Source organism: Periplaneta americana, chromosome 11, assembly GCF_040183065.1.
Source record: "Periplaneta americana isolate PAMFEO1 chromosome 11, P.americana_PAMFEO1_priV1, whole genome shotgun sequence".
In the NCBI taxonomy this organism is placed as follows: Eukaryota; Metazoa; Arthropoda; class Insecta; order Blattodea; family Blattidae; genus Periplaneta; species Periplaneta americana.
Genome location: NC_091127.1, coordinates 102,472,777 through 102,487,267, shown reverse-complemented (window position 1 = coordinate 102,487,267; position 14,491 = coordinate 102,472,777). Strand labels below are relative to the sequence as shown.

Genomic DNA, 14,491 nt, shown 5'->3' with positions numbered 1-14,491 from the left:
AGATTTGATTCGGTCTAAAACCCCGTGCGCAGAAGCTAAAAATGCTGGTGTACAAATATCACTCAATTTTCTAATACCTAACCCACCAAATTTAATCGGTAGAGAAGCTTGAATCCAATAAAATTATAAACCAGCTGGTTGTCTAGAAATACAACCTGGCCTACAAGCATCACTTTATTCTTGAAGTCTAGGATATGAAACACAGAGGGATAGCATGATTCACTCTAGGTATCACAAACCTTGCTTGAAATAAGTACACAAGTTTTAAATAAGTTTATCATATATTTACATTCATATAATAATAATAATCATAATAATAATAAATTTGTAAAACAATTTAGAGTCCTTCAAGGATTGAAATATAATGTATTTTCTCAACTAATTTTTTTTAAGTTCTACATTATCATATTATATTATAGAAGGTACTGTTGTTTTATGGTATGCAAGGTCACTTTTAGGCTTCTTTTGTGTTTTTTGTGAGTTTTCTTCATTTCCATTTTACTGTTTTTTCGTCGATTTACTTTGGTTTCCATGCATATTTATTTTGTCTTAACTTGGCGAGGCTTGGTTATTATTATTATTTATTTTATTTCTTCAGTGACTGGTCCATCAATAGGTACATGCTTTTCTTTCAACTAAAGACAACAAAGATTTATATACAAAGACAGAACAAGTACTTCTCTGCAATTGGTTGTACAACATTCTACTAAGATATACCAACATTACAAACTTCTTTACAAACCAGAGAACAAGTCGTGAGTCGTGTATTTTCTCCAGTTCTATGTTTAAACCATTTCTGTCACCAAAGACTCTTTCGTCCTGAGATAACATCACATCTGATACCAACTTAATACTTTCACAACAGATTAATTTAAATACAGTAGATCATCAATAAAACTGTATGCCAGGTGAGCTCTCAAGCCTTGAATTCATAAGTCTAGAATGAATATTATTCCTTTCTCAGGAGAAAAACTTTTATGTTACTAATGATAGTAATTAAGGAAAAACATAACCGTAGATTATTTTGCTTCCTGTAGTTCGCATTTATCTTAATCCAACAATGTTCGAAAAACAATTATGCAAGATTTGAGATGACTGTACTTTTGAATCATAGTCTGTGAGCTATTGAGTTCCGAAACCATATACGGAAATTTGATTCTTTGTATCGGGAAGTATTTAAAATTTCCATTTTCAAATCTAGACCAGTCCTAACAGGGTGGAGAAATTGATGTTCCACTTTCGGTTGCAAAAATACAAAATACCATCACAATACAATCACAGTAAAACTCTGAAATCTTGTTTTTTTTTTTTAATATTTTATATATATATATATATATATATATATTAATTCAGCAACCAATATCTCTTTCTCTTTGCACTGACACTATTGATATTTATTTTCCCAGAAATAAGTGTTAAAAAATCATTAAGATTTTTAATGTCTTTCTCCTGATTATGATGCAGTGAATTCAATTTCTATGTTATTCAAGAGTGTATTTGACTTATCATTTTTACCAAATGTGTCTGTCATTCTCTAGGAATAACACACCAAAGATATAGATCACTTCTCCATCTTAGACACAGCTCTAGGCATAAGTGGATTTATATTGCACAATGATTAAGAGAGATATGTTGGAATGGCTAGAAGAGGAACTGGAGTATTAGATGAAAATGTGCTGTCTTTTATTTGCCCATTTTTTCTTGGACTTTCTTAGAAAATTACTGAACTTGCCATTTGCCTTACAAAGAGTCTCCTAGAAAATTCATATAATAAAATTCTGCAAGATAATACGACTTTGCTCTTATTATTTTGAAGTTTCCTATACAAGTATCTTTCTTTGTGTATATAATTTTCCAATAAAAACTGAACTATAACCAGAAATAACTATTGCAATACGAGAGTTGTGTTTATGATTTCTAATGATTTGCAATGTATATATACATATACAAGGTCTTAAAAAAAGCATTGAGTATTTCGAGATGTGGTAGTATTCATCAAAAGAAAAAATCTAATAAACATGGGTCCTAAAATTAATATAAGTACTTACTCATTAACATCATAGGTGGTGATCAATGTGATATCCATTATATTTGGGTGCGTCAAAAACACCTGACGGTTTTTGTAATGCAATACAAATCATACCTGCTGAATGTCGCTGGTGTAGTGGGTGTCCTTGTGTTGTGTACGTTTTGGAGTTCAGTTGAGATGGAATGTTGGTCTACTGCGGTAGAGTTTTTTTTTTTTTTTTTAATCAACACAGAGTCGCTTACTGCTACGCAGTGTGGGTTTCGACTACAGTTTGATACACGTTATGCCTTGGTATTGAGGGTAGCAAAATAGCGTACAGAGGGGTCAATAAAGGATATCTAGCCACCAGGACGTCCTCGTGTGGCTCGTACATCTGCAAATTTGGAATGGGTTCGGGAAGCAGTGCGTTGTAGTCCCAGGCGGTTAACTCGGCGACATGCTGTCACTCTTCGTGCACGACAATCTTCTAAGAATGGCCATGGAGATCCTAGCTGTGTGACCTGGAACCACCACTCACTATGACCACGGACGCAATTCAGAAGAAGAGTTTCCAGCATGTTCATGTAATGCTTGGCGTTTAGTAACTGTTGCTCCTTCCTCACCCTTGAAGAAATAAGGCCCAATGATGCCATCCACACAAATTCCGCACCAGACTGTCACCTTTTCAATGTGCAGCAGGCATTCATGCAGTTCCTGAGGATAATTGGATGCCCAGTATCGGTAATTCTGCTTGTTGACATGTCCACAGAGGTGGAAGTGTGCTTCATTGGAATGATTAACATACCCACCATCAGGTTGCGACTAGGTGCATGACGTGTATCAAACTGCAGTCGAAACCCACGGTGCACAGCAATAACAGACTGTTTTGATAAACAATTCTATTGCAGCAATGCGGTGTTGGGTAGACCAACGTTCCTTCTCAACTGAACTCCAAAATGTATACAACACAAGGACACTCATTACAGCAGTGAAATTCAGCGGGTATGATTTATATTGTATTGTAAAAACCGTCAGGTGTTTTTGAAGCACCCTGTATATAAAATAATGTTCTGAGAAGTGATAGTATTCAGAAAACGAGAAAAAAAGTGTAATAAACATAGGTCCTAAAATTAAATCTTCTACAAAACAAGGGCATTGAAACTGGTATTACAAGAATTGCATACCTTCTAATGTAAGCTCTTTACTTGTTTCTTATTGCGTATACAATACCATATCGGAAATGCAGTAAACAAAAGAGTAACAAGGCATGATTCCCTAATATGTAGGGCAGAATGATACGTTACAATGAATGGAAATCACACTGAGCATCTCCTATGATTTTGATGAACAAGTACTCATATTTCGGAAGATATTAATTTTATGATCCATGTTTATTGCATTTTTTTTTCTTTCTTGTTTTGGTGAATATACCACCTGTGATAGTGATGAACAAGTACTCATATCGCGGAAGATATTAATTTTAGGACACATTTATTAGACTTTTTTTTTTCCTTGTTCTGATTAATACTACCTCTCAAATACTGAATGCTTTTTTAACACCCTATATAAGTCTACATAACTAATTTCATTCTGCTTTCATTTAAATATCCATAAATGGTTAATTATTTTGGTCCATTCAAGAAAACTGTGATCTTAATCATAAAGGTAACTAAAGTATATTCTCTCATGCTTTCATACAAAGGAAATTGGGGGCTAACAAGACACTCAACTGGCTTTCAGTGAAATTTATCACTCTGAGCACAATTACAATTTGCTCAGCAGGACAAATTCTGTTAACTCATACTAATTTAATTAAGACCATCATATATTTATTTGCACAAATTATCCATCATCTCCAATACCATGAATTCTACAGCCAATTAGAAATCAACTGATGATCTACTATACGCTTAAAAAAAAAAAAAAAAAAAAAACGGTATTACATCTTACAAAGCAGATCCTGACACGGTGCACAGGTACACAGAACCAGAGCTCAGGGAGCCTATAATATAAAATATAACTTATAATTTTGTTCGTGCATTCTTATTAGTTGTAAGTCATATTGAATAAAGAGGATTGGTTGGTGTAGACAGGTACAACCAGTTAAAAATACTAATATACATTGAAACCAGTTCACATCTCACACGGTAAACGATCTGAACACAATTTCATATTGCATTTCAATTGTTAACACTGAAACAATTTAAAAATAAATTTTTAAGTACATCATTACAATATTCTCTCACGCAACAAACAAAACTCAGAATCAACTATTTATTTAGTGTTCATAAGTCGACCAATTTCAAGATGAGAAACATAACAAAACCAAGTGATTTGTCAGCAGCAAAATGACTACCAGATCATAAAAATAAAAAAGAAAGTCACTCAGTTTGTAAGCAGAAGATATTAATTAAGAAATAATGTAGTTATCTTATTATTAATGCTGCTAGAGAAACGAAAAATATAAAATATAAGTTTCTTTCTTTGCTGCGAAATGCATATTTCAAAAACAAAATTTAATTTAACTTCCAAACATGAGACATATGTCTCTAATAATGTTTAAAAGAATTATTATTAAACATACGAACAATAATGAAAGGTAAAAATAAAATTTTGGAGAAAATTATTTAAACTAGTTAAAAAAAAATAATTCTTAAATAAATAGTAAGGATAATAATTTCTATAAACTTATCAAAACATAACCAAGCTACATCACTGCTTTGATATATCAACAAAAATTCTTTGCTAAATTGTAATAGGTTCCAGAGCCTTATACACGAAGAGGAAGAGAAGGTAAAAGAAAACAAACATTTCCATCCACATGCTTTTCTAAATGTCGTCTTAACCTTTTAACAATTTTCCCATCACAACTGCATATGGTATTGAAATAGATTTAAAAAATATTTTCTTATGAAGATTTTAGAAGGATGGTTTACAAAAAAAACTAGCCTAAACAAAGGTCATTACTTTTTCTTTAAATTTATTCCCTCCTCTTCTAAATATAAACAATGAATCTAATATTTGACATCGCAGTCTGGTCTGATTTGGGAGAAATGGCCAATCATTATAATCCTGTTTAAACATATGAAACTTATTTACGTTCACAAATAAATTTGAAAACTGTACATATGTAAACATCATGCAGTGAATATCTATTGTAAAACTTAATGTCTATTATGACTGATTGTAAGTTAAATTAATGGAGAAAAGATGCCTTTGAATGAACTGCTTGTCCATTATAACTGTCACACAGTTCTGTTACAACCTTCTGCATCAGACAAAACTGAAATAAACTTCTCATTACTTTCAGCATGTCATGACAGTCAGTTTTAACAATAATTCAAATGGGAAGAAATTTCTTCAAAGAACTTAGGACTCGTAAATAGAAAAATATGTTAAAAGCACAAATTAAATGTAGTCAACTAAAATGGAGAAATAAATTCTCCGGAAATTTAAGATTACTGAAGAAACTGATATACAACGAAAATACGTTATAAAAGAGAGAGTTAGCTTTCGTTCACTGAATAAAGTTTACATTTGGGAAAAACTGATCGTCACTGTCTATTAGGATAAGTTGGGAGAGGTAAGGGTTCGAGCAGAATATGCTAAAAAATGCAGTCAAGGGAGTAAAACATTCCCTTTCCACAACAATTAACCAAGCCTCTGCCACCAATCCACTTGCCTTCCAATCAACATCTTTGTGATGATTTCATGTTCCCGTAAGTAATCAATACTGTATTTGTGATTTAATTGTAAAAAAAAGAAAAGAAGACGTCATGTATTATGCTGTGCTACCTTAGATTATGGCTGAGAGCCACGGAATTCGTTCACAAATGGAAATTCGACATGGAGTGGAGGAAAGGGTAAAAAAAAGTTGGGTATGTCACATTATGGAATTATAATGCAATAAATGTACTGAATATTTTCAGAACAAGTTAAGTAATAAAAACTTTGTAACACATAAAAGCCAGTAGAGGCACGATAAGAAAATGACGTAATGTTACCAGTTTGTGACTGGTAATGTTGAACTAAATGTATGTGGCATTAATGTTGTGGTTTAAGGAAGTTCCGTTGAGAGAGAGGAGGAAAAAAATCCTGAGCCCTTGAGAGTGAAGTGGGCATCCGCCAGCCTATGCAGTACTGATAAATTACTGAGGATGCAAAATAAATACTTTTGTTACATATAGACAAATAATAATATTAATTAATAATAATAATATTAATAATAATAATAATTACAAGAGGATACAATGCTACTGGCAAACAAATGGTAGAAATGCATGATGGATTATGGGCTCATGTAATTACGTGAGAACATCCTTAAACTTTTTCTTTATAAAATACAAATGGAAACAAAAATAATATTAATAAAGAACATAAGGAAAGAAATATATTATAAACAATTTTGTTGCTTCTTTTGTCAATTACACTCTTTTCCTACCATTAAAAAAATGCAATTCAGACACATTTAAGCTTTACAACTTCTTCCCCGACATTATACCATCTAGCTATCCACATATTGACATTTTTTTTTTCTCGTTGACCTTCTTTATAATTTGAATTATAGTAAGAGTACCTCAACACTATGGTATATACAAAAATATACAACCCTTGTATTTTTACTGTATTGTTTCCTAGTGAGAAAAATCCCCCTATTTGAAAATTAAACTACAGGATATTTTATACAGCATTCTACACAGCCGAACCTGTCAAGCTGCACAAACATAGGAACGGCTTCTGCTTAATAATAATTATAATAAGATAATTAATAATTATAATAATATGTACTTACTTTACAGTCTACAAACATCCAGTTTGCAAAATATTAATAAAAAATTTGCTTCTTCTTTGTTTTTTTTTATACTAATAGTTAAGAAACATCAGAACTGTGGGATAAAACCGAGTCACTCATTCTGTTATCCATCCAGAGTGACTTTCCAGCAAAGTTCAACACTCCAACAGCCACTTTTAATTCAACGGCAACCTGGCAGAAAATATGTTTATATGCACTCCAACACAGCAACTCCCATCATTATTACTGTACAAATGTATCTAACACAAACTGGACTTGTATACAGAAGCTTGTGTTTTGAAATAAAGTCGGCTCTTAAAAAAATCACATTCTTTCTGTCCAAGTCTTTTTTAATCTTGTTTTATAGAAGGCCTTAAATATCACATACTGACCAGAATTTTGGACAGTAAGTTACAACACTATGGGCGTACTATATATTTTATTTTTAAAAACGTCATCAAAATTTTGAAGAAAAAAATTAAAGACACGTAATATTAACTTAAGATCATGAATGGGGTACAAACTTTTTTTTAAATTTCCTTTTGTTGATTTTTTTATCTTTTTAATTTCTTGGTAAAAATTGCAAATTATTACTGTTACTTTTCTTATCCTGCGATGTGATGGAATTTGCATGAAAATTCAGGAGTGTGTTTGTGTGTGTATGTATTTATGTATATGTGTCTGCATGAATGTTTGTAGGAAGGTACTGAAGATACTTCATAAACTGCCAGAGTTAAAAGCTGCTGGGAAATAAGTTTTCTTCTTTTTCCTACAAAATTTCACCACGTTTATGACGAGTTGCCTTGCACTTCTACTGATGTGTGTTTGAGTTCATTACTATTCACAGAGTGTACGAAGAAGGATGGAAGGAGGGATCCTGTCTGCTGTGCAGTCAGACCCGCACAGTGAATCACATGTCCTTCAACCTCTGTATTCCAACTCGTACATATCTCACCAGATCATTCAGAGAACTATGAAGTGTGAGGGGTCCGCAGAAGTGGTCCAGTTCAATGAAGAAATCTGAAGCAAAGTTAAAACAAGTAGTTAATATAACGTTTCTCCAATAGTATGTGCTTCGACTCCAAAAACAACTAAAATAAAATAAAATATATTATTAAACAAAGACCAAATTCAAGAAATAAAATTGTTTCTTTTCGGGTGACTGCACATTCAAGAATATCAAAATGAGGGCTACAGGCACAATGCTAAAAATTGAAGGTACGACACAACAAACATGAACTAAAATTAGTAAGACATCATTAGCGGCTGACCATGGTAATATAGTATTACTATGTGCTTAAATTTGCCAAGATGCCAGACATGGTAATATTATCATTACAAGTTCACAAATGTACTATGCTAAAACCGTTTGTGTTATCAACTGTACTGTTGATCTGTCTTTCTAGTTTTAGTGGTATACAGCAAAGGCATCAATTTAATTATACTTCTAAGTTATATCCTTATTGCAACTTCTTCAACTTCAGCAACTTATTCAAAGCTCGTGCGCAAAGTTTGAATATTAGCTACACGAGAACCATATGAGCAAAGGCAAGAGTTTTTGTGATTAGTGATAAATAAGAAATCTCTTCATTATTTTTCATGTTTGATAGAAAAAGCGTACATTTGTTTCAAGTTGTACAAATAAGCATAACCTTACAAATAAAACTTGAATTAGACATTCACAACTTCATGCAGTGAAGTCAAAAACAGTAATAACTGAATTTTATAAGTCTGATGGAGGAATAATTAAAAAGGTAGATCGGTATTTCAATTGTTGCAACAACAATAAAATTAATAAAGCTGTTAGCAGATTTCTCTGCCGTTCGAAAGTTAACTTGAATGGGGACAGATATTTTCTTGAAATTTCCCTGCCTGTTGTCATTTTAGGAAAGGAACTTACAAGGGGTGACTGCCTGCAGGTCTGGGGCAAATGGTACTTTTTCTAATTACGGGGTTTTACCACCGAGATTCTTGACCTGCGATTTTTTAAAGAAAATTGTTTTATTAACCAAAGAATTTTGTAAGTACAGTAAAGCCTGTTCAAATCAGAACCTGTAAATTTTCCAGATGATATATAATGTACTGCACGCTGTTGAATGGTTAGACACAAATGAACTACACTCTATAATACTGACGTAACACTGTAACTGCTAAAAGAAATTTCGAAGCTTAGAGGGAAATGTTAGGGAAGGTATAATATGGCATATCTTTTATAGTGAATTCTAATTATTTTGAAAACATTAAGAATAGCATCCTTTTCTTCTTCTCTCAGGAACTATTATTGTAGGTAGCTACGTAGTACATCTCTTCTCACACCATTGTTTTCACCCCCTCGCATCACTGCTTTTATTTCGAATTACAAGTATTGTAACTAGTTCTATGAATCTACAAGTTTATTCTTCTTTTATATTTACGGTATTGCTTATATAGTTATTTATAACTTAAGCTGTTTTGAGAAGTTAACAGCTATAAGCTGAAAGGTTAGTACTCTTCCCCCACCACCAGTTTTTGTTATTTAGTATTTACTAATTGAACCGACTGGCAATAAGAAAAGGATAGAGGCAAAAAAAGTATTGTATTGGATAGAGAACAGATATATTTCTGTTTTCTAGTCACTAATTGAGGGAACTGTGCATGCCAGGTACAAAGACTTTTGCCTTTTGGAGAGAGGATCTTAACATGATCACTATGTGCTGAAATTCTTGGATTTAGGATTGAATACTATTTGAAAAGCAGAAATTGAAAGTATCAAAAAGATATCGAGGACTTATCTCGATTATTAAACATGCTTCGATACTACTGAGTATTGTAGGTATCAAGGTATCGCAAGTATTGAGGTCCCATCTCTATTTGATAGTATTTCATTCCAGAATGGTTTAAAGTTTTGTTATTTACCTCTTGGAATATACTGTTTTGCTGTTTCATTTACTAGTCTGTAGAATTGTACATCTTGATTACACAACTTTTAACACTATATCACTTTGGAAAACGTATTATATGACTTTCACGTGTTAAATTTTTGTTACCTTGTTAACATGTTTTGGCCTGCTTTCGGCCATCATCAGAACTGGTTGTTGCTGGTCTTGGCACCTTGTGTTTTGTTTCCTGTGAGGGTGGTGTTTGTGTGGTGTGTGGAGTCAAAGAGTGTATGTGTTCTGAAATTGAGTTGTGTGTTGAGAATTTCATTTGGATGTGTTTTTGTGTGTTTGTATATTTCGTATTGTTCTAGTGTGTTTAGTTTCTGGCTTTTTGGTTGGACGTGTAGAATTTCCATGTCTGTGTTGATGTCTCTCTATGTGTGGTTAGCATTTGTGATGTGTTCTGCATATGTGGACTTGTTTTGTAATTTTGTTATGGCTGTGATGTGTTCTTTGTAACGTGTTTGAAATGATCTGCCTGTTTGTCCCATGTAGAAGTTGTTGCAGGTGTTACATTTGAGTTTGTATACGCCTGTATGGTTGTATTTGTTTGTTTGTGTTGTATGTGTGTTGAGATGTTTTTGTAGAGTATTATTTGTTCTATATGCGATGTTGTAATTTAATTTCTTGACTGAGGTTGCAATCTTGTGTGTGTTTTTGTTTTCGTATGTTAGTGTGATGTATTTTTTGAGTTCTTGTGTTTGTGTTGCATTCTTATGTTTTTTGTGATTATGTTTTGTCTTTCGTATTACGTTGTCTATTATGTTGGGGTTGTATCCGTTTTCTTGTGCTATGTATTTGATTGTGTTTAGCTCTTCTTTGTAATCATATTGGTTCATTGGTATGAGTAGTCTGTGTACATTGTAGAATTGTTTCAGAAATGTCTTTACTTTTTTGTTTACTCTTTTAAATGCATCATTTATCAGTTTATTTCATATAATGTAAAAAAAAAAGGAATAGATCGCCTACAGATTCTTGAATTAATTAGCCATTTTATTGTTGTACAATAAGCAGCATGTAGCACGTATGGGCGAATCCAGAAATGCATATAGGGTGTTAGTTGGGAGACCGGAGGGAAAAAGACCTTTGGGGAGGCCGAGACGTAGATGGGAGTATATTAAAATGGATTTGAGGGAGGTGGGATATGATGATAGAGAATGGATTAATCTTCCACAGGATAGGGACCGATGGCAGGTTTATGTGAGGGCGGCAATGAACCTTCGGGTTCCTTAAAAGCCATTTGTAAGTAAGTAAGTAAGTAAGTAAGTAAGTAAGTTGTTGTTGTTGTTTTCTAATAAAGTCATATTAGCCATTTTGTATAATATGTGAAAAACCCATTTAACACAAAAATAAAAGATAGTAATTATTTTCAATGGAAATGAGATCATCAGATAGGAAATTAATGTTCAAAATTGCTTGTTAGACTTTGTTAAATGCAGACAATTAGAGCAGTATTGGTATGCTAAGACAAATATCTAGGGATACGTAATATTTATGAGGTGTGATAACGCGAATTGTTTTCAATTTGTCAATTCTTTGACACATTTCTTCATACTTCTTTCCATACCCCCCCCCCCCCCCCGCAAAGAAACAAACTTCTGAATCACGGAATAAAGGGAATTTGTATAAAAAAACGCGAAAAAACATGATTAATTTTTTAACGAATTCCAGCAATACCTTCTGTTTTATTCATGAAATCTTAACAATAATGTGAAACCTGTATTAAATGACTAATGATAGTTCCATGTAAAATTGGTCTTATTAGGGCGAGACTCTTTTTTACACAACCAATGAGCTAAACTACTGTATGTATATAAAATAAAACTTGGAATGTGTTGTTAATTATAATAAGTAGAGTACAGAACGTTTTTACGATTTTATCCTCTTAACCCATTACTTTTCCTTAAAGAAATTATAGATTGAATTTTGCATCATTTTATTATATTTTTTATTTATTTTTTTGAAGTATCCTTCATCATATTAAGAAGTCCATTTACAGCAATGCATACACTTCATTTTCCTTCACTCGCATGTGCACAGCACAGTTATGCACTGTCATGTTTGCTCTACATCTGCAAGTGAGGGAAGGTAAAATTCATACAATGTATATGTCCTCCAGTCGCACGGTCTTCCAATGGAATTCAACTCTGTTAGGCCTATAATTTTTTCCATTTCCACGCATTCTTTAGTTTTACTCATCTTGATACAAAGTCTTTAAAACTTTCGCAATAATCCCATGATCTCATTTATGTTCTCATGATTCGAGCATCAGAGATAACTTGTCTCGTCTCACAAGCATGAAGCAGAAAACTTGGACGAGGAGGCAAGACAATTTTACCTCGAGTCCTTTTTATTCAGGGATAAGATTCTTTTATCTACTACTGTAAGGCCTCCACGCTTGACTTTCCTTATGGAAGAAGCAATGCTAAGTATATTCATTATTATTTATTACTGAAAGCCCATCATCTTTGGACAGAAATGAACATGTGAATTGAATTCAATTGCAACCATCAGACCACTGAGAAGACTTCAGGTTGTAAAAGTTAATAGGTATTCATTCTAACAATATACCTTTGTGTTTGCCCTTATAGACGAGGGCGTCAGCTTGCTCCCACAGTTCATGGCATGAAAGCAGATAGCTGAAGTGCTGATTTTGCTTTTGCATTGCTGAATGGACTGACAGTGGGACAGCAACACATGGACCCATATTGGCTGCAGGGGGCTGCTGCCCCACGCTGTTACCACCGACTCCACCACCAACTGTTCTCCCTGCAGCAAGCTCACCACTGCTGTACCCTGAAGATTGGCTGCCCACAGAACCCACAGACCCAGCCGGGGAAGGAGTGGGTGACAGTGGAGATGGAGTACCTTGGCCTCCTACCACCTGGCCACCACAATGGTCAGGCTGCAATGGAGTTGGTTGTGTAGCCTAAAACACAGATTTCAGTACATTGCATAATATAGAGGAGCTAATTGAAAAGTTTTGGCTGTTGTGATGATAAATTGAGTATGTATGCAAAAATAAAGACAGAAATTTACATCTAAATGTGCACAAAAGTTTACTAAAGTATGCAGTTTCATCACTCCCACCACTACAAATTAGGCCTTTCGGTCTGTTCTGGCTTCATAATGAATTATTTGTCTTCACCTGTTTCTTTTTCCTTTTGGGTTGTAATTATCATTTTTAGGTATTTTACTGTTGTTATTGCATAATCTCCACTTGTTCTGTTTCTTCTCAGTCAATACATAATAAATTCAAACATAATGCAAACGTCATTCACTCAGCTGAAAGAGATTATCTATCACCGAAATTTATTCTCTTCCCATGTACCATTCCAGAAAAAGAAAATGGACAGTTTAATTTTACTAAGTTCCAGATCCAACACATTACACATGTAGAGTAAGCAAGAGAGCCTATATATAAAATTATGTTACTTGTGGACAGTCTTGCGAAAACTGTTGCAGGAGGACTGCCATCAAGTCTTGGCCCATTACTTTTTTTTGGTATTGTACATACTACAAAACTTCACCACAATAAAACCATTGTGACAGTTATCTACTTACCACATTCTGCATAATTAAACTACAATGAGAATGCAAACCCAGCATTTTCCAATCTTCCCTATTTTCCTCTTAGTCTCCACTTATGACCCATATAAATATCTTAATGTTGTCTATCATCTCATATCTTCTTCTGTCCCAAATTTTTTGTCCATTCACCATTCCTTCCAGTGCATTCTTCTGTAGGCACTTTCTTCTTAAATAGTAATCCAACCAATTTCTTTTTTTCTTCCTGATCAGTTTGAGAATTATTCTTTCTTCACCCACTCTTTCCAACACAGCTTCATTTCTTATTCTGCCTGTCCACTTCACATATTCACTCTACTCCATATCCATATTTCAAATGCTTCTAGTCATTTCTCTTCACTTTGTTGTAACATGTTCACGTTTCTACCCCATAAGCAAAGCACTTCACTAGTCTCTTTCTTAGTTCTTTTTCTGCAGAAGATGCTCCTTTTTCTGTTAAAAGCTTCTTTGGCCATTGCTATCTTTCGACTTCCTGGCAGCAGGCCATCTTACTGCTTATAGTACATCCCAAATATTTGAAGTTATTCACTTGTTTATTGCCTCATTTTGAATTCGCACGATTATCTTCTTATAATGAGTAGGCTTATGAGAAGTGTTCAAAGTACTGTACAGAGATATGAATAGCAGTATTTTCAGATAATATTTCAACTGGCATATGTTATTTTCAGCAGCCAGAAATTATATTATACTGCTACATTTCTTTGAAAAACCATAGCAGTGTTGGATGGCAGTACACACCATATCACTATGAACACCAGTATTATTGCAGTGTTTTTAAACACTATAAACAGTAGAGGGAGAGAAGGGGGGGGAGTGAGTGAGATGACTCAGTATTACATTATTTTAAATTACATCACACTATTATGTGGAATAATTGGAATAAAAAATTCCGAGGGAAATTCCACGAACAATATTGAGGGGAAAAAAAAAACACACACACATACAAACGGTAGTATTTCCATGCTTCGCAGATTTCTTTAAATGCTGTAAAAATTACACTACATCAAATGAACACACAAGAATTGAACATTCGTAAGGTGCTGAGTTTGAAAAGAAAGAGAGAGAGAATTGTACAATTTTGTATAGCTCAACTAAAATATGCTTGTAATTGAACTAATTTGTTTACTGTATATTGTAAATTTTTGTATAGCTTAGCTGATGAATTTATATGCTGTAAATTGAACA

General features: G+C 33.5%; 1 protein-coding gene across 6 annotated transcripts in view; it reads right to left on the bottom strand.

The window, feature by feature from the left end:
• Positions 1-262: 262 nt before the first annotated feature.
• lilli (AF4/FMR2 family member lilliputian) overlaps positions 263-14,491 on the bottom strand; it is a 1,088,977-nt gene continuing 1,074,748 nt past the window's right edge. For all 6 annotated transcript variants that reach the window (XM_069839798.1, XM_069839799.1, XM_069839800.1 and 3 more), the window contains 2 exons: positions 12,290-12,647; positions 263-7,820 (listed from right to left, as the gene is read on the bottom strand). In XM_069839798.1, the coding sequence (XP_069695899.1) occupies positions 7,711-7,820; positions 12,290-12,647 (468 nt within the window). In that variant the 3' untranslated portion in view covers positions 263-7,710. The remainder of the gene's footprint in view (positions 7,821-12,289; positions 12,648-14,491) is intronic.